This window comes from Chenopodium quinoa, unplaced genomic scaffold (genome assembly GCF_001683475.1).
Source record: "Chenopodium quinoa cultivar QQ74 unplaced genomic scaffold, ASM168347v1, whole genome shotgun sequence".
NCBI classification, from domain to species: domain Eukaryota; kingdom Viridiplantae; phylum Streptophyta; class Magnoliopsida; order Caryophyllales; family Amaranthaceae; genus Chenopodium; species Chenopodium quinoa.
In genome coordinates, this window is record NW_018742974.1 from 3,100,395 (window position 1) to 3,124,354 (window position 23,960).

General features: G+C 34.5%; 2 protein-coding genes across 4 annotated transcripts; both read right to left on the reverse strand.

The window, feature by feature from the left end:
* Positions 1-9,666: 9,666 nt before the first annotated feature.
* LOC110729246 lies at positions 9,667-23,847 on the reverse strand. 3 transcript variants are annotated; one of them, XM_021908970.1, is made up of 10 exons: positions 23,346-23,847; positions 14,894-14,954; positions 12,744-13,015; positions 11,990-12,642; positions 11,648-11,892; positions 11,329-11,532; positions 11,135-11,227; positions 10,919-11,035; positions 10,498-10,830; positions 9,667-10,210 (listed from the first exon to the last, which is right to left on the reverse strand). In XM_021908970.1, the coding sequence occupies exons 4-10, from the start codon at positions 12,132-12,134 to the stop codon at positions 10,073-10,075; spliced, it is 1,275 nt and encodes a 424-aa protein (XP_021764662.1). In that variant the 5' UTR covers positions 12,135-12,642; positions 12,744-13,015; positions 14,894-14,954; positions 23,346-23,847; the 3' UTR covers positions 9,667-10,072. The 3 variants fall into 3 exon arrangements, with proteins under 3 accessions (XP_021764662.1, XP_021764661.1, XP_021764663.1); XM_021908969.1 differs by having other exon boundaries at positions 10,498-10,836; positions 23,346-23,835; XM_021908971.1 differs by lacking the exon at positions 9,667-10,210 and adding an exon at positions 10,217-10,383 and having other exon boundaries at positions 10,498-10,836; positions 23,346-23,833.
* Positions 12,280-14,445, reverse strand: LOC110729297 (anthocyanidin 3-O-glucosyltransferase-like; the record flags this gene model as incomplete). The annotated part of the gene is made up of 3 exons (XM_021909029.1): positions 12,280-12,642; positions 12,744-12,902; positions 13,657-14,445. Coding segments are annotated over 3 exons (1,311 nt in total), but the record flags the coding sequence as incomplete, so codon positions are not given.
* Positions 23,848-23,960: the final 113 nt, after the last annotated feature.

A 23,960-nucleotide genomic window follows, 5' to 3' on the forward strand; every position in this document is an offset into this window, starting at 1 on the left:
CCATGAATAAAGGGAAAAACGATTATATGAAGCCAAAATTTTTATTACATGATTATCAATTTATTATGAAATTAAACAAAATATAAGAATTTAATTAATTTAAACCAGAAGAATGAATGTTCTAGGTTGCACATGAAGGTTTATTATAATAGAGGTTGAAGATGAATATAAGATATTTTTGTTCAATTTTATAAAAGAAGCAAAAAAAAAGGAAAAATTGATTCTAATAATCCGACCTTTTTTATGGTTCTTTTTTTATTAATACGACCTTTTGATTATCCTATAATAATATAAGTTTTAGGGTGTATTCTATTCTATTAGGCCAACGTGACTTGCGACCTGTTCTTCGGGGTTTTTTTTTCATTTTCAATTTTTTTAAGTTAGAAAATTGAAAATTATTTTTTTAAAAAAAAAAAAAAATCAGCCCTTCCCTTCCCCCATTGATTCTGGCAGCCCAACCACTCCCTCTTCTTCCCCTTGAACTCCCTTTATTGGCGAACCCCTCCCCCTTCCCCTCTCTTTTCGTCGTTCTGGCCAGCCCTCCCCCTTATAAAACCCAAGAATCCCAAATTAACACCCAGAATTTCAAATCAAAACCCAGAAACAAGGGCTAGTTCTTTCTGCTTCAATTTCGAGAGTAGACATAAATATTGATTTCGAAGAAGATGATTTGATGTTTTCACAATTGAACCTTCAATTTGAGGCATTCATTGGGTAAAGAAAGTCCCATAGTATAATCTTGCAAAATCCTAATCAAATTGGGGGTAAATTCTAAGGTTTTGAACATTGAAGAGGGATTTGGGGAAGAAGAGGGATTTGGGGAAACAGAGAGAGAAAGAAAGAAGAGGGATTTGGGGAAGAAGAATTTGAAAAAACAAATCTGCGGTGGGGTGGGTGGGGGGGATTTGATAGTTTCGATGGTGATGGGGGTTTCTGGTTTTGGGGTGTCGGATTCTGGGTTTGGGGTGTCGGGATTCTGGTTTTCGACCAAGCTGGTGGCTGATGGGGCGGGGTTCCTTGCTGCCGGAGGTGGAGGTGGAGGTGAGGTGTGGTGGGCAAAGGGCTGGCCGAAAATCGATGGACTCATGGAGGTGGAGCCATGGATTTTTGAAAGGGAGGAAGAAGATGAAGAGGAAATGAAAAAAAGGGAAAAAAAGTTTTATAAAAAATTAAAAAAAAAATTGGGGATAAATGAAAATGCAACACGTGGCAAATGACTAATTATTAGACATGATGACTGTGTAATGACTTGATGACTGTGTAATGGCTAGACTTGATGACTGTAATGACTTGATTACTAGACTTGATGACTGTGTAATGACTTGATGGCTAGATATGATGACTGTGTAATGACTTGATTACTAGACTTGATGACTGTGTAATGTCTTGATGACTAGACTTGATGACTTGAATTTCTAGGATTAGTCAATTAACAAATAAACAGTTGAGATATAATCTCTTATTGTAGTCGACCATAGTCGTTCGTAGTCGAAGACTACGGTAGAAATTTTAGGTAAGAGTTACCTAATATCCTATGTTATAAATATTTTAACTTTCACTTAGGTATGTGATACCAAGTTGCAAGTGCTTAACATTATCAATGTCGCGCAGGAACTGCAAATAAGTGAAGGTAGCAATAGAAATAGAGCTTGAAGGTGCACTAGAAGTGTTTGAGTGGCCAGAGATAGCTTCATAGTTTTATGAGACAATATTAATTTTCAGTGTTGGTTTGAATACTGATTTGGTTTTTACTTGGCTTGGACAAGTGTTGATCCGTGACTAAGGTAATAAATTGTTTTCATTTTGCTTGATATGAATTAAATTTTGTTTTATGAAATTGATATAAGTAGATCACAAAAGCAAAATTAGATGATTTAAAGATAAACTTACTTACAACAAAGTAAGTTTAGGTCATATAACCAATTTGCACATCCAAAGTAACAATTGGATAGACTCTTATTCTCATTTGATTATGAATCACTTGAGAATTAAAAGTCATGCTTAATAAGGTAAAATGACCAAGTTGTCTTTTAGTTGAAAGGGTAAAAGTGCCAAAATAACCTTTTGGAACTCAAACATATAATGCGTGTGAACCAATAAGTTCAAGAATTAGCAAAGAGATTTAACTATTTCATTGCTTTTACTAACGATTTAAGTAACTATATTGATAATTACTTAATGAAGTAAAGCTTTGAATCATTGAAATGTTCAAAAAATTCCAAAATGAAATGTAAGATCAGGTTAAGATTAACAGTTTAACACTACAATATGATTGTTGTGATAAATATTTAAATCAAAATCAATGATCATCTAAAAAGGATTTGTTGAATTAATTCACAATCCAGAAACATTACAATTCAAATGTATGTTATAAAGAAGGAATCAAACTTTGCTTGTCATGGTTCGATCCTAGATTAGCTTTGATGATTTACAAATATCATTTTGAGGACATGTATTATAACAATAATTGCGAATATACTAAACAGAAAACTTAACCAAAGCAGTAGAAAAGATGTCATACGAGTTATGAACTGGAAATATTCCAAAGTTATCTTTCCAAACATGATTAAGGGTTATGAAATCAATGTAAAGTGTTTACGAAGATGACATAATAGACCCTAAATCAACATAAATAGTTCTTCATGGGTTTTCTCATGGAAACTAAGAAGTATTATTCCACAATCGCGAAGAAAACAAAGTGTTTGTTGCTCGCGATAATGTTTTTATAGAAAGAAATCTCTTCCTACAAAGCCAAGTGGGAATAAATTTAGATCTCGATGAGATTCGATACGAGCAACAAATGGATGTGGATAACACTACATTAGAGACGAAAGCATATGAAATCAGCTAATTTGATAAACCATGTGTCGAAGCAAGCTAATTCCACTAGCGATGCTTCTATCATCCCACTTGAATGAAAAGGATTTAAAGAGTTGAACATTCGTTTCAATTAGGAAATCAAAACAGTTTGATTTCCTTGAAAGAAAAATAAAGAATCTTGTAGAGACAAGAAGTTTAGTGGGAGAAATTGGTCTTCTTGGTCATGTATGTAGATGACATACAATTCATATGAAATGACGTATCAATGCTTGAATCAGTCAAGAAGTGGTTAAGGAGTTGTTTCTATATAAGAGAGTTAGGAGATGTTGAGTACATATTGGGAATCAAGATCCACAAAGTGAATCTTGAAGAATGATTGGACAACATCGAGAGACTTATGTTGATGAGGATCTTGACAAGTTTCATGAAGCAAGACTCTAAGAGAGGATATTTTCCCATGTTTCATGGTATTACGCTTAGTAAAACTCAGTGCTTTCAAAAGCTTGTAAAGTTGAGTTGTATGGATAGTGTGCCTTATGCTTTTGCAAAAGGGTCCATTATATGTGCCATGAAAATGTACAAAGCAAGATGTCACATATGAATTGTGCATGTGTAACAGGTTTCAAGTAAATTCAAAATAAGCATACTAAAAGTTGCAAAGAGCAAATCCTTAAGTACTTGAGAAGAACTACAAGAATGTTTCTAGTTTATGGTGTTAAGAGTGAACAAGTTATCAAAAGGTTATACGGATGCAAGTTTCCAAACAGGCAAGATAATTCTTGATGTTGATCTAGATGCATATTTATGTCTGAATGGAGAAGGATAGTAAGCTTAAAGAGTTCAAAGTGGAGCACTGTGCATACCCAATATCAGAATATGTGTATTTAGCTACATTAAGAGTAGTTAAGGAGGAAGTTTGGATCAAATTGTTCTGTGACTAAAAGGACACCTTTGCCAAAATAAAGGATCCAGAGTCACATCACAAATCCAAACAAATAGATATGAGATATCACCTCATGAGATTAATGACAAGCGGGATGTCGTGATCTGCAAAGTTTTATTATGAGTGAGAAATCACTAAACCCCTTCCATAGACTAAGATATGAGAGTCATATTAAAGACTTGGATTGAAGCAAGTTATGTAATTTATATTGTGTATATTTTGAGAAAACATATTACATAAGAAATACATCAATTTGTAGAATTATGTTTAACACAGAAATTATCATTATTTCTCTTATTTAATTATGGTTTTGGAAATTAAATAAAATGTCCAAAATAATTATGAATTGATGGGCTCATCAGGTTGATGACCTGGTGAATGAAACCCCACAGGTGAACAAAATTCATATATTATTTAAGTTCCTAGTTCAAAATCATTAAAGTGGACATAAATGATTTCAATGAATGGACAATACTAAAAATTGGCCAAAGAGACCCAATATAAAAGACCTGTTATCTACATAACCGGTCACTCTGGTCCAAGAGACCACTTATAATCAATAACAGGTCTCAAAATTCATTTGTTTAAGGGTAAAAATAATTAAAAGACCTATTATCTAAGACAACATGTCTCTAGCGCATATTTAAATTTTATTTTCTTTTAATTAAAAATAACAGAGACCCGTTATTTAAGAAAAGCGGTCTCTCCTTTTTTCAAAAGAATCTTTTTTAAAAAAAATAATAATGAGAGACCTGTTATGCCACTTAACAGGTCTCACTTATTTACACAATAAAAACAAATGAAACCCTAGATAATTGCTTCACCTCACCTATCTCCATTTCATTCACGCCTCCTTCTTTCTCCTTCCTACTATCTCTCTCTCTCTCTCTCCTTCCTTCTTCCTCCATGCCCTCTTTCTAATCCCTTCTTTCTTCTCGCTCTTTCTAACGTCTGTAAACTCATAACACATTCACAATATTTCTAGTGTTTTTTGTGTGGATGTACACTCAATGTTTAATTTTCCCCCAATTTCTTCCGTAATTTGGTTTGAATCTTTATGATATTTTCAAGGTCTATTTCATTTTGTTTTAATTTCGTGCTGATGAGTTTCTTGAATCTTCATGCTATTTTAAAGATCTATAAAATGTTCCAAATTTTTTTCAATTTTTTTCGTCTTTTTATTTAAATTTTATGTGAAGAATAATATGAGGAGAAAGAAAATATGAAGAAAGTCGGCACCGATAAGAATAAATTCCGACGATCATTCGCCGGATCTCTACAAAGAGGCGAAAGTGATACTCCTTGGGTTTTGCCTCTTTTTCTTGCATTTATGTCGATTTTTTTTTGTTTGTTTGATGATTTAGGGTTTATGTTAGTTACAGATCTTAAATTTCGTCATAAAATTGTGACATTTTTTTATGTTTAATTTCTTGATGATTTTGAGTATAGAATTAGTTGTTGGTTGATGATTTAATCTCTCTTGGTTGATGAATTGTGTAATTTTGGTGGTAATTTTGTTGTGAATAAAGGATTAATTGTTGCGGTATTGAAATTTAAGCTTGTGTTGCTGATTTAATTTGAATTTTGTTTTCTTTAGTTGGTTTTTTTTTTTTTTTTTGTATTTTATTGTAGAAGTTACCAAGTATGAGATCATGGTGTTTAAAGAAGACTAAGAAATGCATGTCAATTTTTTAAAAAGATTCTGTAATAATTGTTTCATTTAATTATTCTGGAGAATTAACCATTCTATTTTTTTTATGTTTTTTTTTTTTTTTTTTTTTTTTGTGTGTGTTTTTGCATTTGAGGTTGTAGGTAAAGATCTACAAGTTTCAAGTTTAAAGTGAAGAAATTTGTAATCGAAGAACTTAGAAGCTTGAAGTTATCTTTTAAAGAGTTTCTTTATTATTGTATTTCGTGTATAGGATTTTCAATGATATTTAATACTTCGTATTAATAATATGTTTGTAATTTGAGGTGTATGAAATTTTAAGAATTATTTTGTACGTATTATTTCAAAATTTAAAAATTGAAATTGAAATTTAAATGCAATTGAAGTTACATTGATGAATTAAATAATTTTTTTTATTATAAATGAGGCCAAAGAGACCCGTTAGGTTAATAAGCGGTCTCATTTTTTGCTGAAAAAGAGAATGCCTTTCTTAATAGGCGGCTCAGTTTTCTGGAAAATGAGACTGCCTGTCTAATATAGGCGGTCTCAGTGTTCTAAAAAATAAGACTGTCTATCTTAGATAGGCTGTCTCGGTTTTTTAATTCTAGAGACTGCCTCTAATAAAGCATTCTCTTTGCCAAAGAGATCACTGAGCTAGAGACCGCCCCTAAAGCAGTCTCTTTGGCCTATTTGGACGGGTCTCTTTAGCCAATTCTGTAGTAGTGGGACTAGCATGTAAGATTGATTGGATAGCGTAGTTTCATGGGCTATAGGGGCAAAGTGATGCTCGGTCGATCACTTGGATATGCATGAATGATGCATGATCGAACTTGTTTCGGGGTTTTCTGATGTCCTGCGGGAGAGTTACAATTCCGAGACTGGAACCGGACGCCTGTACCTGCAAAATAACGGAGACTCCTGAGAGCTCCGCCTCCAACGGTCAAGTTAGTACCTGATTAAGGAGTAATTAATACGGAAATTAAAGTAATAAGACCTCTCTAGGTGAGAGTGTTTAATGTTGGTAATCTGCTTTGTTAGCGAGATTAGCCGGTTATTAGTGTTCCGTGATGTTTCTGTTCCGTTCTTCAGGTGAGATTAGTTGCTTGATCAATTGCTCTCTCAATTGCCTGATGTTTTCTTGATTTCTTGATTTCTTGATCTCTTTTATGAGGATTAATTAAGTATTTATAGTCTTGAGAAGCGTGCCACTCTCTAGGTTTAGGGTAAACCTAGGGCTGACCGGGCCTCTAGACAGGATTGGGCCTTGTTGGCCGGTTTTCCCATTTGGCATGGGTGGACACGTGGCGTGCCTCGATTAGTCCGTAGAGGACGTATCTGTGATTGACACGTGGCAGGCTCCTATTGGCCTACGTGAAGGACACGTGGCGGAACCTGGTTGGTCCACTTGTCAGACGGTGATTGGAGGATAAAAATCCCCTAATCAGAACTTATGACCTACCTTGATTGCATTGACATGAGTAGAACATTGATTTCATTCAATGGATGTTATGACTGTGGTACATTCAAACGTCTGCCCGTAACTGGAGATTATAAAGGGTGTTTCCTGATTATTTCAAAAGTTGAGTGGGAGCCTTGTTGCCACAAGATTGGATTGAGTCTACTTATTAAATTAGAAAATGTGTCATGGCCGCTTGAAGAGGGGGAATTCAGAAAATACGTGGCCGCGTTCAAATGCATTACTCAGTAATCATTTGGTTTTGTAATTCTAACGCAGATTTCAAGAAACGATTTGTAGATTAATATGATCTCGACATGTGATGCAATCATATTATCAAATCGACACGTATTGACTTAAGAAATTTGAATATTGCACACTTGTCTCAGACAAGTAAGAGATTGAAGGAATTATGTCTTCGTCGTGTGCAATTACTAGATATATAAATGGATTAAATTATGAAGATAATTAATTTCGGACTTTTGGGTCGTCGTTTTATCATAGCTAAAGGTACTAACGATCTTTGGACTAGTAAAATAGTCCAAAGCCCAAATTGGACGGATCATATAAGGTCACACAGAGGGCCTAGATCGAACACGATAGGACGAGGCCCATGATGGGCCTCATCCCCTAGTATGGTCGGCCATGAGGAGTAAGGTTGAGGGTTTTGGGCTTCCTAACCCTAGTCTGATTATAATGTGATTATAAACAGACTAGGTGCCTAGGGTTTGCAGTATGCAATTAACTGATCAGTGAGATCAAACCCGAATTAGCAAACACGAGACTAACCCTTCTCAAACTCTCCTCTCTCTCACGGCACTCTCTCTCCTCCTCGGCGCCGGTTGTGGTGGTGGTGGATCATGGTGGTCGGCTTAGTCCATTAAAGGTGGTGATTGCGATTTTCCTCTCTCACTCAACCAATCTAATATTGGTGGACGGCTCGTTCGAAGTTCGTGGACTAAGTAGAGGAGCAACGCTTGGGGCTCTATTCTTTCCTTGATTAGTCATCAAATTGCTACGTGGAATTCATGCTTCAAAGGTATAATTATGTGTCTTGAGTGTTATGCATGTTATCTTGGGATTAGGTGCTTAATTGCATATGATTCATGATTTTCCGCTGCGTACTACCTATAAACTCCTACACTACCCATTTTACTTTTCCGGCAACAAAATCCGGCAAGTGTGGCCGAATTTTATTTTTTTCTCCAAAACTTAAGCCTAAACCACGTACATAACAACCAGTCTAGCTAATCTCCTTTACAACATCTCATTGATAGAGGAATAAACGTGTCGTCAATTGTCTATCCCTAGATCAAACACAATTTATAACAACCTAAACAAACCTAATACGAGTATAACGCAAGTATAGGGTCGAACCCAAAGGAGTGAGTCGGTATTAACTTTAGCCTAAATCAAGCTACTTCGAAGATTGTAGTGAGAAAATTGTTGGTACTATGGTAACAAAGCTAGATTGATCAAGTAATTCAAGAAACTAAACACTAGGGATGAAGGTTCCACATGCAAGTTCAATAATCATGCTAATTGATAGTTCATTCAATTGATTCAAGCATTGCAAAGGACAAACAATAGTAGCAATCAAAAGAATTCAAAAGCTATCTCCTAGAGGCCAAGCTAGGGGTCACTATGAATGGCTAATCAAGGAAAATCACAATCAAACTGAATCCATTAAAACAATTCTCAAACTTTTATCGAAAATAAAACTCTAAACTAACTTTTTATCTTATAAAATATATCCAGTTTTTTATCCTACATGTCAAACTAATATTAATTGTTGCCTACGTATCGCGACACTGGCGAAAAGTTAGAATGCCAAGTGTCGATTTCTTGTGACCTGGCTAAAAGTTTAGCTGTATATATTAGTTATATGATACTCATTCTGCCCCCACCTTATAGTTAATGTTTTCCAATTTTAAATAACCAAAATATTGTTTCGATTTCATTTCTTTCTAATTTATAATATATAAAAGAGACCATTATTCCCTCATGTTTTAACTTTATATGTCGAAGTTTGTTGACCTTGATTGATTTTAGTGACGACAAGCAAACTCGATTTGATAAAATTGTATTCAGAGTACTAGTACATAATTAACCTTAAGTAACACCCTAAAAGTGTTACACAAAGTGGTAAAAGTGTTATTATAGACAATAGGTAACACTTTATTAGGTGATACATCCGCCCTTGTTACCTAAGGTCTTATGAACACTTTGGGTAACATTAGATAACACTTTTAAAAGTGTTATTATAAACCCTTTTATGTATCACTTTTAACATTATTGGTATCATTTCTAAAGTGTTACTATTTATTTTTTATGTAACACTTACTTATCTTTAGTAACATTTTTCAATCATATAGTATCACTTTATCCGACATTATGTATCACTTTTTCGAACTAATGTAACACTTTGTTGATTATTAGGTAACATTTTCCAATCATGTTTTGACATATAGTAGCACTTTATTCGACATTATGTATCACTTTTTGCAAAGTATTGTAACATTTTATAGATTAATAGGTAACATTTATTACTATTATTATTATTATTATTATTATTATTATTATTATTATTATTATTATTATTATTATTATATTTATTATTATTATTATTATATTTATTATATTTATTATTATTATTATATTTATTATTATTATTATTATTATTATTATTATTATTATTATTATTTACTATATTTTTTAAAAAATATAAGAAAACATAAATTATATGTTCAACAACTATATGAATAAGTAATCAACACATAATAAAAAACAATTTGGATTGAAATACCTTCATATTTCTCACAAAAAAATCCATAAACACCAATTTAAATGTTTGGCCAAACAATATAATAATCCAAACACAAAGAATATTAAGTTCGATCTCTAGCTTGGAAAAAGTAAGGAAAAACAAAAAACTTCCAAATTTCAAAAAAGACAACGATAACAATAAAAAAACATTAATAATAACAGCGTATAGCAGTAGCTACACAGCTAGCTAGCAGAATGACAAATGTCATCAGCAGTCTTTAGCAGCAACTAGCAGTAGCAGACAGTAGTGGAAGCTTCCAGCAATAACAGACATGAATTGGCAGCAACCAGTAGTAGTAGACATGAGTTGGCAGCAACCACAGTAGCAGAGTAGTGGAAGCAAACCAAATGAGCAAGATTAAGCAACAGAGACAACAGTAGCAGCAAAATAATAGCAAAAGAGCAGCAATACAGCTGAAAACAGTAGCAAAACAGCAACAGAGATAGCATTAGCAGCAAAATAGCTCGAAACAGCAGCAAAACAGCAGCAAAGCAGCTGAAAACAGCAGCAAAACAGCAACAGAGACAGCATTAGTAGCAAAACAGCAGCAAAATAGCTCGAAACAGCAGCAAAACAGCTCAAAACAGCAGCAAAATAGCGGTAGCAGCAGCAAAAAAGCAGTAAAAGAAAGTTCTTGTTGATCATCAATTGCTATCCCAATTCTTCATCTTCATCCATTTGATCATATGTGTGAAAGCATCATGTATCAAAAAACTAGAACAAAGATTAAATAGTTCAATAATAAGAGTTTGTGCTATTTAAAAGATTATACATTAACTTACCTCGTTTTGTTGTTGCTCATTAGAGAGTACAATGGGAATATGATCTGTAAGTTCTGGATTGGATGACACATTTTCAACTGATCGAGTCAAAGTATCCAACACTTCAGGATCAATTTGCTTGAGCGTCTTCATTAATTCTACTACAGTTTCTTTCACAATTTGGTTTTTATAGGGCTTTAAGAACTCATTGGGAATTATTGGATTGTTGCTCTTTCCCCTTAGTGAACATATCCCCGGTTGATTTTTTCTATGGCCAAAGTTATTTGGTTTATTCATTACTTCATAGTATGCAACATCTCCATCAATTTCACTTTGAATTTGTACCTCCTCCATCTTGTCCTATAATGGAAATATAACAATCAAACAACTAATTTGAGACAAATAATCATATTCAAAAAAATATGCAGACAACAGGACTTACAATGTTACTTTGGGTGGGCTCATAAGATGTTTTGTATTTCTTGTGTGCTTTCCTTTTACGACTTTCTTTGTACATGAGTGCTAAGGATGGTGGCTTTTTTTCAACATCTAGTTGTTGCTAGAATAAAAAAAACACATCCAAATAAGAATTGAATGAATATTGTTTACATGATCATAGTGAGAAAGATATAAAAGGAAGAATGGTATAAAAATATACCAATTTATGTTGTTTCCTCGCTAAAGTCATAGGACCCATGGTGTGCCTATCTTTTTTATCTATACTTATTTCCCTTTTCTTTTTGCCGTCTTCCTGCATGCATGCATAACACACGGTTCATAGTTTAACACATTTCAATTTGAGAGGGAAATAAGCAATTGTAATATAAATGGAAACAAACAACATAACTTTACCTGGACTGGTTCCAAATTCCAAATTTCTAGCAACTCTTTGAAATGTGCTTCTGGAATTGTATTAGGTGAATTTGTCAACCTATCACCATCATTTTCGTACAAAGTAAAGTGTGTTGCCTTTACACTACATTTATATCTACGCCACAACCTTCCCACGGATGACAAAACACAATCTTTACCTTTTTCCGAGATTATGCATTTCTTCTGTATTAAGTAAAATATTAAACAACAAATTAGGGAGCAAAAAATTACGTCAGCCACTTGACATATAATAGCACATAAACTAATCAAATCACACCATTAAAAAAAAGGTGCATACCTTCACGTAACTCCAAATTTGTTCCTTGTCTGGAACATAATGCCAACTAATCTTGTTCAACGGCGCTAGAGAAGAATTACGAGCTAAGGTCCCTAAGAATCTTGTAAATGTATTCATAGTCTTATCATCGAGACCAATAGGCTTTCCCATTTCATTAAGAACAATAGGCTTACGCTCCTCTAATTTCCATTCATGGACATCTTTACACATAGTTGGTCCTCTGGTTCGCTTACTTTTTGGAGGTGCTACATGAATATTAACTCAACAAAGTCATTAAAATCATATATTGCTCTTAACATATCTATATTAAAATATTTAGCACGGAATGATAGTGATCATTACCTATTTGTTCACTTTCTTGCTCTTGATTCATTAGTGGTACATCTTTCATTATTCCTAGCTCCTCAGGGGTAAGAGTACTCAAATCCTCACTAAAAGCATCTTCTTCATTGTCATATTGTTCGAAAATGCGTTCATTTGGACCCATATGATTCTCATAATCTTCCTGTAAGTCATGTCCAAATCTTTGTGGTTGTGAAAAACCTTTGTGCTTGTGAACTCCCTAAATGCCAATCTGAACTAGCCATGTTAATAGGCTTTGAACTAGTCATGTTAATAGGTCGTAGTTGTCGTCATAGTAATAAATCACTTTGTTTTGCTCTCCTCTCTTTTTCACGTAATTGTGTTTGCATTTGCCTATAAGCACTGAGTGAACCAAGGGCAACCACTGTCTTACTCTGCCATGTCTTAGTTTGGACACCATTCCCAATCTCAACCTCTTTCCCTTGCTGATTATGGACTGCTGATTTTTTCTGTGTAGTAGACTTGCCCAATTGGATTTTTCTTTGCGTTGAATCTCTCCCTTGTAACCCTTGATCTAATTGTTGTCTCTTAGTGTCTTGCAGATGCATCTTAATTTGATTAGCAATTGATACTGAAGAGACACATGTCGTGTCCTTAGTGTTTGTGGTTATCTTCCCTCTCAATGCCACAACCTGAAATTAAGTATTCACGAGAATCATTAAACAAGTATTACATGATTTTTGAACATTTATGATTCAAAAAATTAAGTTGTCAAAAAAAAAAAAATAACCACCTTCTTTGAACGAGATCTCAAGTTTACAGCGTTTTTCCTTATCTCATTTTTATCCTCTTCACTTGAGTGGTTCAGTTCACCCTCTTCATCAAGTGTATACTCGTCAGTATCTTTAGTCACCTTCTTCCTTTTTTTCGTTTGTTTCGATCCCTTCATCAACTATTTCATTTCATAAGCCATGGATGTAACCCCTAAATCCTTCATCCTGATTCTATTTTGTTCTATAGTTTTTTGTCTAAGTTTCTCATATTCTGCCATCTAAATCTTTCTTCCTACAAAGAGCACACAAGGCAGTCAGTTTAGAGGTTTGTACAATGTCTACAGAATTTGTTTAGAACATTTTTTTTTATTTATGAATTCATCTTAGTTTGAAATTCCACCAGAACAACTCAGCAGTCAGCACAAGTGACACAAAATTCAGAATTCTGATGCTAGTCAATTATATGTTTATAACGAAAAGTTGAAAGCTGATGAAAGAGGCTTACATATTTGCATTTGATCACTAAAACTCAGTTATATTTATATACTAACCTGATATTCTGATAAGTAATCCAAAAACCAACTAAAAAAAAGGTCTTAGTAAGCAAAACTTAGTTTATATTAATCCGAACCTTTCATTGCATCAACTTACATTTCTACTAAAAGACATGCTAGAATTTGCTCTGAACTCAATCAATATGCATATATAACTCAGGCTGTTAATATATCAATGCCATTAAAAACAGGTTGTATTTTTCTCCAAACTTGATTAAAATGTCATTTGAAACAAGAATTAGGAAGTTGCCACATTAATTTCACCACAAAGGCATGAAGTATTTCAAAATTTTACACTAGAAGCAAAATACCATACTACATTGAGGCAACAAGTAAAATAATCTGCAAAGTTAAGCTTTTTTTATTTATTACAATGTACCATCAGGAAAAAGGGCAGACCAGTGAGCTCCAACCCAAGTGTAAGCTCCTGAATCTGCTCATTATCCAAATATGTTTTGCTTCCGAAATTACAAAATATAACTGATTGCTCAGGGAATTTACCCAACCATGTTTCCCATTTTTCTTCTAGTTTACCAGAAGGTGGTGGAGGAACAGCTGATCCTGCTAAAAGAATTGGTTTTCCTATCTGGGTTTTCAAGTAATCTATGTACAGACCTTCTATTTCAGTGCAGGTTTTGTAGATTATAGCATCACATGATTTTATGAAGCTCATTATTTTATTGAAACCGGAAGGTAAGCCATTGAAGCTTTTGAAAAGGTATAGGAAGTCTCGAGCTTGGAAGGTTTTTATTGATGTGATTGAGGTTTTTGGGAACCCTGGAGGAGGGACCTTTAAGTCATTAACAGTGGGTTGTTTGTTTGGATCATTGATTTTTGCTGGGATAGTTAGATATAAATTTGCAACGGCCGAGAATACACTGTAATTAACATCCTTGATTCCTAATTCATAAGCAATTGAGGGAATCCAGTAGTGTGCAAAATCAAAGAGGATAATGTGGGGTTGAAGATGAGATAAAAGGGTTCTGACTTGTGGTTGCATTTTATCATGTGGTACTTGGAGGAGCTCACCAGTTTCTGGTGTTATGTCAGAGCTGTTGTCAAAGTTAGATGACAGTCCTTCAGTTGGGGGGATAGTGAGGGGGATGACTTGATTGAGAGGTTTGTTATTAAGGGAGGATTCGATGCGAGCGACGTATCCGGGTATGGTATTAAATCATCTATTCTGGAAATAAAGAGAGATGATTTACCCTATAGTATTTTACAGGACCTAGGACTTCACACAATCAGACCAAGCAAAGTAAAAATTCAGCTCATATCAGTTTAGGTTTAGAGCACAGCTATCAGCCCTGACTTTATATTCACCTGACTGACCCAAGACTGAGTCAAAGGTAATACAAATAACACAATTACATAGAATTATTAATAAAAGCACTTGAGCACATAAAGAGCATGCATATCACTTGAGCACCTGTGCACAGAAAAGCACAGAAAAAGCACCTGAGCACCTGATTGCATAAAATCATGTTATTTGTCAGAAAGAGCAATGCAATGCAAATTTCAGTATACATCTTGCAAAAACTCTGAGGCAAATTGATCTTTTATCATGGAGTGCAAAGATAAAAGTTAATTGAAATTATGTCAATAGTAGAAACTACCTCAGTGAAGCCGACACAACTCGCCTGCTGCCCGAGCACCAAGATACCACACAGCTCAAAACTGTCAAATGTAAATACTGTCACTATTATATCAAACCTCAAATAAATTTAACAATTTAAATAAAGGTTAGAGTAAATTCTGTGACACAACACTAAATTTAACAATTAACTTATAAATTTCATAAGAAAACAAGTTCAAACAGAACAATAGAACACTTCAATAATAGTTTGTCAAATCCAAATAATAAGTTCAAACGAAGGACAATTATTATAAAAAAAAATAAAATAAAAAAAAACGATCTAAACATCCATGTCACTTTGACGGTTCCATCCAATCCCAATCAGTGTCATCTATATCGGAACTTTCTTCGTGATTATGATCTCTCATTTCACAGTCAACAGGCACCTCAACTCTGTCATAAGCAGCTTCTCTACACCAACTTTGGTGTTCATCATTATCTGTAGCCAGAATTACATCCTCTGCGGGTTCACGAACTTCTTTCATATATGTGTGTTCAGATTGCCCCTTGGCGTAAAAAAAGTCTCTTGGCAAATTTCTGTGCACATAATGCCAATCGTCTTCAAGGCCGTCTTGAGTGTAGAACACTTGATGCACTTGTGATGCCAAGACAAAAGGATCATCTTTAGAACACAATTTAATTTCTTAAAGTTAACCCGAGTGAGTCCATAATCATCTACTTCCACATGGAACCAATCACACTCAAACAAAACAACACTAAATGCACTCCAATAATCGACCTCAATTATCGATTTTATAGCCCCATAACATGCACTACTACAAAAACACCCTACGGAGTCGCCCTTTTAGAGTCGCCTCAAATTGATATGTGATACGTAAGGTTTTAGAGTCGCTTCATACAAAGCATGTGACACATAAAAGGCATCTAAAAATAAATTGAAAGTCATAAACGTCACCTACACTATAATAGACGACACGCAACCTATACGCATCCCGTCTTTCATCATGTGTGATTCATAAAGTATTACTTTACGAGTCGCCTATAGTCTTGTATTATTACAGGCGACAACTTTGCCCATTTTTTATTGACAGCGAGCAAAAACCCTAGAAACCTCATTCATTCCCTTATCTTTTTTGTCCCTCTCTCATCGGCCTCATTCATTCCCTTAGTCTTTTTGTTCCTTCCTCTCTTCGCCTCTTACCTTACTCCTCCATACTCAACATTGTTCGCGACACTCTCATCTCCATCTTCTTCCTAGAGTCTCTACTCTCCAACATTCAAGATCTGCTCAAGATCTGAATATTTCCCCCATTTCATCACCAAACTCACTTCAATTACGGCTCAAAAACCTAACATTTTCCCCAAAAGTTCATCAACAATTTCCAGATTCTGCACATTTGTAGCGAATCAATCTTCATCTTCAATCAATCAGACAAATTGATAAGATAAGCAATCATCAATGGGAACAACGACATTGATAGTAGGATTAATCAGAAAGCTAAAGAAGGTTCTAGAATCTCGACTCGATTCTCCGGAACTTGTCACTTCTCTCTCCACACTTAATACATTCTACTCTGACAACTCTCCTCAGGCGCGTCGTAACCTCGGATCTACCATTAAGAAGCGCATCTTTTGGTCAATCATGACTTTCTCAGCGCTTCCGATGCGTCGCAGCAGGTCCGTTCTTTGTCAATTTCTCTCAATTAGGGATTGTGATGTTGTTTGTATGAGATTATGAAGATTAATTGTTGGTTTTTTTTTTTATTGATTTTTTAGGCATTAGATCAATTTGAAGAGGAGGTTAATGCACTTGCAGAATGTTGTGATAGGTAATTATAGCATATATTGTTCAATTTTGGCGTACAAATTGCTATGGTTTTCGATGACGTTATGGGGTCAAACACGGGTTTTATATGATGTGATGGTTAATAAGTTGTTTTTGTTGAATTAGAATTGTTATGACTATTGGAAATAGTGCACGAAATTGATTCATATCATTAGAATTGTTATGAATATTGGAAATGACAATATACTCTTAGGAAAGTATTTTGATTTAGTATATGTGAAGGAGTATCTCTTTGTTCCTTGAAGTAGTATATTCTGCAAACATTGTCTTAGAAATTGCCTCATATAGTTGTATGATGTATGCTTATGTTTTTTTAATGATGCTTGGCATGAAGGAATTCAAGTTTTCAACCTTGAATACTTGATCTAGAAGATCATGCTCTCTAGGGTCTCTATATGGGCAAAGGCTGCTTAATTTTTTTAATTGTCTTGAATAGATAAAGTGACAAACACTTCGTATAGAAGATTATGCTCTCTATGGTTTATTTTTTAATTATCTATGTCGCAAGAAAACTACAATTTTTTTGTGGCTTGTGACTAGTGATAAGCCTGCTTCATTGTACATTACTCTATTTTGACATTAAAATGAAGCTTAATTCTGCAGTGTTATGACAGCTTATTGTGACTACAATGTAGAGAATATGAGTCCTAATTTTGTATGGTGATAGCTATGCTTTTATTCCTCCATAAAGATGAAAATTCATGGCTTTTTACCTTAAAGTGATTGTTGTTATTGATCATAAAATGCTAAGATTGGATATATACTAATTTGACTTGTTTCTAAGATGCCTAATGTTTCTCTTTAATGCTATGTTTGGATAACAAATTAGAAGGGAAATGAAAGGGAGGGAAATAGGAGGAAGGGAAAGTGGAGGAAATAATGAGCTCCATTTTCCCTCCAAATCTCTCCAATTTTGAAGGGATGGTCTTTATTAAAGGAGGAGGGAAAATGAATCCCTCCCTCCCCCTCCCCCTCCCCCTCCCCCTCCCCCTCCCCTTCCCTCCCCCAACATATTATCCAAACAAGGAAGTTTGTCTCCCTCCCTTTCCCTTCCCTTCCTTTCCTTCTATTTTTTGTTATCCAAACATAGCCTAAAGGTTGAGGATGTTAGTTTGAAATTCAAAGAGATGCATGAAAACATGGATCTTGCACTTTTGCCTGGATCATATGAGAATCTCATAAAAAACTGTCTTGACTCCACTAAGGTACACACAAACCATAGAGTACTGAGATGGTTCTTCTTATAGTTATATTTGTCTTGATGCACTCAATGCCATATGTCATGCTTGTGAGGAGAGCTGTGAATTTATATTAGTATGCTTTGTTTCAAGTCGTAGTTCTTATGCTAGCTATGGTCATTTCATTTAATTCATTCTTAAGTTTATGTGAAGTAATGTAATGGTTGGATCTCGTAATGATATTGTTGTAGTACAGAGAGGTTTTTGTGATGCTGACCTTATCATTTTGATTGTTAAACTCATGGTGAAATGTAGTGTGGAAGCATGTTATAATGTTTGGAGGATCATCTGTGGGTTTTAAAGATTGTTTTTGGTAATTTAAAGCACTGCTATGATTGTATCTTAAATGCCATTACTTTATTTATTTGTTTAGGAGTAATAAAGTCTTATCATTAAAGGTATAATGGGTACAATTCTCCCTACAGTCGTTAGTGCATGATGGTCAAGGCTTATTGTCACTTGTCTTTTTAATTATATGTTGTCTATGTTTATGTTTATATTTCTAATGTTATTTTTATAGAAGTTTTGCCATAAATGTTTTCAAAAGCCTATTAGCTCAAATGGTAGAGCAATGTGCTATTGCACATAGATGTAGGTTCAAGTCCTACATAGGTTTTAATTATACTAGCAAGTGTGAATTCAATGAGGAAAAAGAAAAAAAAAATTGTATTTTGGGTATCGCTATTGAAGAATTATACTTTTCAAAAAATCACTTTACGCATCGCCTCATAAAAAGCAGGGGACTCATAAAATATACCTAACGCGTCGCCTATAATGAAAAAGGTGACTCATAAACCAACCTAACGCGTCACTTGTAATGAAAAATGCGACTCATAAACCAACTTAACGCGTCACCTGTAATGAAAAAGGTGACTCATAAACCAACCTAATGCGTCACCTATAATGAAATAGGCGACTCATAAACCAACCTAACGCGTCAGGCCATAGGCGACACGTGTGGGGGGTACCTATTGTGTCGATGCCTGTAGTGTCGCCCTTGAAGCGATGTGTAAGATGGTTTAGAGGCGACTCGATAGGGGTTTTTTGTAGTAGTGATGTGACATTACCAAGAACAGGATTGTGATCCTTGCTACTTGCGAAGCTTGGAGTCAAAGCGGTTAAAGAGACTCCGCTATTTTGAGTTTTACACCTTTCATCACGATCTCTAGTGTAGAACTTATATCCATTACAAAAATATCCGGTGTACCTCCTTGCAATAGTAGAAGGACCTTTTGATAGCCACTTAATATGATTTGGGACATTATCCACCACAACCTTTTATCTAAACCAAACCATAAAGTCATTTCTATGCTCTTGTGCCTCTTTCCACCTTCTTTTTCGTTTGTCTCTAGACTTCTTCTTCAAAAACTCTTCATGTTCCCTTCATAGTATTAGCCATATAAGTAAGGTAATAAAACAATATAAATTTAAACACAATGGATAAGATATTGAAAAATTAGTCACTTAATGTAATTCTCAACTTGGTCATCTTGACAATTAAACAACAAATAACGATGTGCTAGAGCCATTGTGTTTGAATCAAGAGTGTATGCCTTCCCCTTTCTTCTTTCCTTTCTTTTTCCTTCCAAGAGGATAACCCGCCTTAGGGAATAAAGGTGATTCTTCATCAATTTCATCATTTTCTCTTGACTTTTGTTAAACATCTTAGATCGCTTCTTTACACTAGCATTCAAATACCTAGAGCAAAATATCAAGCACTCTTCAGTCAAATAACCTTCTGCTATAGAAGCCTCGGGGCGACATCGGTTTTTAACATATGATTTTAACTTTCCGAGGTACCTTTCTATAGGGTACATCCACCAATCACACACCTGTCCACTAGGCTTGATTTCATCAACCAAATGAATCGGTAAGTGGATCATTATGTCAAAAAAAGAAGGTGGATATATTCTTTCTAGTTCGCAAAGAGTCTCAACAATTCCTGCTTGAAGGCGATCCAATTATTTTGGATTGATGACTCTCTTGCATATTTCCCTAAAAAAGCCACTCAATCTCATAAAAGGTAAAGCAATATGCTTTGGTAAAGTTTTCCTAATTGCTGGCGGAAGCAAGTGTTGCATTATTATATGAGCATCATGACTCTTGTACCCTGATATTTTCCCCTCCTTGACTTGTACACACCTTGCAATATTTGATGCACAACCTTGGGGCATCTTTGCCTTCTTCAAAACACTACAAAATATGCTTTTCTCTTCCTTCGTCATTGAGAATGATGCTTTGGGCAAAAAAACATATCACTCGTCATCTACATCCACAGGATGTAGTTCTCCCCTTATACCCATTTCTTGCAAATCTAATCGAGCCTTATGATGATCTTTTGACTTTCCAGGTATGTCTAACAAAGTTGCGAGCACATTATCACAAACGTTTTTTTCAATGTACATGACATCTAAATGATGACGACACCCACAATCTTTCCAATAAGGCAAAGTGTGGAAGACAGAGGAATTTCTCCAAGGACAATCTACATATTTCTTCTTTGGTTGTAACTTTCCAAACTTGTTTTCCCAGTTTTCCAACAAGCTTGAAATTTGATCCCCTGTTAAAGGATCTGGAGTTGTCCTATCTTCCTTTTCCCCATTAAAAGACATCATATCATGCCGCCAAGGATGATTTTCATCTAACCATCGACGATGAGCCCAATAACAGGATTTTTTACTATTACTCAAGTGATGATGATCAGTCTCGTAGTGACAATAAGGGCATGCAAACTATCCTTTGGTGCTCCAACCCGATAACAAAGCATAACCTGGAAAGTCGTTGGTCGTTGATTGTAAAGCTGCATGCATCTTAAATGTTTAACGTTTCTCCGCATCATAGGTGTCCAACCCATACTCCCACAAATCTTTGAGTTCTTGAACCAATGGTTGAAGATAGACATCAATGTCATTTCCAGGAGAGGTGGGCCCGGGAATAAGGAGAGATAGCATTAAGAATTTTGGCTTCATGCACAACCATGGTGGTAAGTTATAATTAATTAGAACAACAGGCTATGTACTATGTTGTGTGCTTATAGTTCGAAATGGATTGAATTTGTCACTTGCGAGGCCCAAACAAACATTACGTGCCTCATTAGAAAAATCTGGGTACTTTTGGTCAAACTCTTTTCATGCCTCACCATCTGCAGGATGCCTTAATAACTCATCCTTATTTCTTTCTTCATCGTGCCACCTCATTAGCTTTTCTGTTTTTGAACACATGTACAACCTTTGAAGCCTTGGTTTAAGAGGAAAATGCCAAAGAACTTTTTCAGGTACTTAATGCACTTTCTTAGATGGTTGATTGCTAATATCTTCTTGGGATTCAGTCTGTGTTTCTTTCCACCTTGGATCATGACAAACATAGCAAGACGTGCGTGGCAGCTTCATGCTCCTTCCAATAAAGCATACAATCATTACGACATGCATCAATCTTGTCATAATGAAGACCCATATCTTTTATCAATTTCTTTGCCTCATTAAATGAGTTGGCAAATTGGATGCATCTGGTAACACTTCTCGAAAAAGCTCTAAAAACTCTGAAATTGCTATATTAGTTAACCCGTGAGTACACTTCAAAAGGTAAAAACGAATAAGAAATGATAGCTTTGAAATTTTTTTGCACCCAGGATATAACTCTTGTTTTCCATCTTCAACTAACTTATAAAACTTCTTAGCCTCATCATTGGGCTCATCTCCAACACCTTCATACCTTTCTGCCACATCTCTATGAACATCATATATCAGACGTTCAATATCGTCATGCATGTCTTCAACATCCTTTTTAGTATTTGATGTTGTTGACATGCCCTTTTCATAGCAATGCCATCCTTCAGGGCCAGGCTCGATCCCGTTTGCAATCAAATGATTGAACACTGTCTCTCTACGATGCCAAAAGCGGTGATAGCACGCCTTACACGAGCAAGTAATTTGATCTCCAATTTCTCGTGTAGAGAACGCTTTATCTAAATAATCCTCTACACCTTTCTCATACTCATGACTAGATTGTAAGAAGTTGGTCCAACTACTCATTTCGTCTCCTTTATCAAAATTTAAACATAGTGAATTTAAAGATTTAAAATATATATTGGCATATAATTTTAACATTTCTAAAAGGAATGACAATATCCATGGAAATAAAACACCCTTTTGAAGATTTTAATCTAATAACTTTTAAAGGATTTAGGTTCTGGGTTTGCCTATTCACTTAGACTTTTTTTTGGCTTGTCATAGTTATTTCTATCCTCTTGGTGATAATTTTCTTTGAAATAGAAAAATAAAACACTTTAATAATAGTTCGTCAAATCCAAATAATGAGTTTCTCACCCATTATCACATTACCACATACTATGATGTATGCAATGAAAGATTTAGGAAAAAAAATGACGTAAAGAGGTTCAAAAGTTCTGCACACTATCTACATGAAAAAAAAAACTCAGTTCATACTTAAGAAAACTGCAATATACTCTAGTTCAATGCTTGCTCTTCTTCTTGCAATTATCCATTCATCTCGTTGATTTCACATTCTGATCACCCCTATATACAGATCAACTCTATATATATACAAGGGGGAGAGCAACTTTTTCTGAGAAAAGTAGACAAACCCATCACCACTGCCTACTTATCCCGAATATTCAATTTCTGCACTAAATCCTATGACTTCAACTTTTATTCTACTACTAAGAATTAGCAAACCACTAAGATTTAAGTTTATCAATATTCAACACCTATGCTTCTCAGAACAGTCAAAGAAACATTGTTGAAATTCAAAACAAGTTCTTACCTAGCATAGTAAACAGTAGGAGACACAGCTCTAACTCTCACAATCAAAATTTCAGCTATATAAAATTAACAATTGCACATTTACGTATCCTAGAAAGTCAATTAATCATAAAATGGTGTTCATAATATTACACCTCTGAGTGGCAGCTGGACACTCCCAACTACAAATTAGAATACAATTCACTCAACAATCATTTTCATTGATTTCTTACTCTCTTATCTCCTTTGTGTATAGACCAAATAATTCCCTAAATGATACTCTCTTCTTTCTCAAGCTATCCCATAACAGAATTACAGAGTCATGAACTCTAAAAGAATTACAGAATTACAGAGTCAGCAACTACAATGTCCTCTACGACTTGCATGAACTCTAAAGAAAAAAAAAAGCCAATAGCACACAATTAAAATTCAAAATCACAAACCAAACTTGAAATACCCAAATCAAAAAATTCAATTAAAAATTAAAATTAGAACCACATCAAACACAAAGCCAATAACCATTCACAATTCAATCGGAAAATAAACGCTTTCATTCATACATTATTGAAAATTAAAGGTTAAATAACCAATAAATTAGAAAACCATCCATCACAAATCATAAAGTACCTGAAATTAGAAGCACGAATACAATGAAACCCAATATCACGATGAAATTGCTCGAGATGACTTGATTTCAGATGAAATTGCGCGAGACGAACAAATTATCTAATGAAATTATGGAGATGAAATTACGGATTTTTGCGGAGATGAAATTATAGACTAATCTTCTGATGAAATTATGGAGATGAAATTACAGATTTTTGCTTAAACCTAATCGTTGTTGAATTGGGAATGAAGATGAAGTAAAATTCTGAGAGATTGCAATATACTTTTCTTCTTGTTTTTGGCGGTTTTGGCCCAAATATTCTTTTAACTTTGGCGGCTAATTGGCTATTTTAATGAATTGGTATAAATTTGGGGATTAACACAATAACACTTGTATTTTTTTTTATTTAAATGTTTTATTTATTTTGTTTTTCCAAAAAATAAGGTAACATCTATATTTGTGTTACCATAAAATGCTACCTATTTTAAAAGTGATACTTTAAAATGTTACCTATGTTAAAAGTGCTACATTAAGTGATACAATTTAATAGAGTGTTACCAAAGTGTTACTTATAAATCTAATATTTTGCATTTTAAGAAGTGTTACCAATCATGTGCTACATAAACTCAATTATG

What these genes read in the sequence shown, in the direction of transcription:
- LOC110729246 (XM_021908969.1), bottom strand. Translation starts at nt 12,134, where the DNA reads ATGGGTCCAAATGAACGCATTTTCGAACAATATGACAATGAAGAAGAT. An exon ending in AAATTTGGAGTTACGTGAAG is followed by an intron (nt 11,533 to 11,647) that starts GTATGCACCTTT and finishes TACTTAATACAG; the next exon opens with AAGAAATGCATAATCTCGGA. An exon ending in ATGAGCAACAACAAAACGAG is followed by an intron (nt 10,211 to 10,497) that starts GTAAGTTAATGT and finishes TGCTGTTTTCAG; the next exon opens with CTGCTTTGCTGCTGTTTTGC.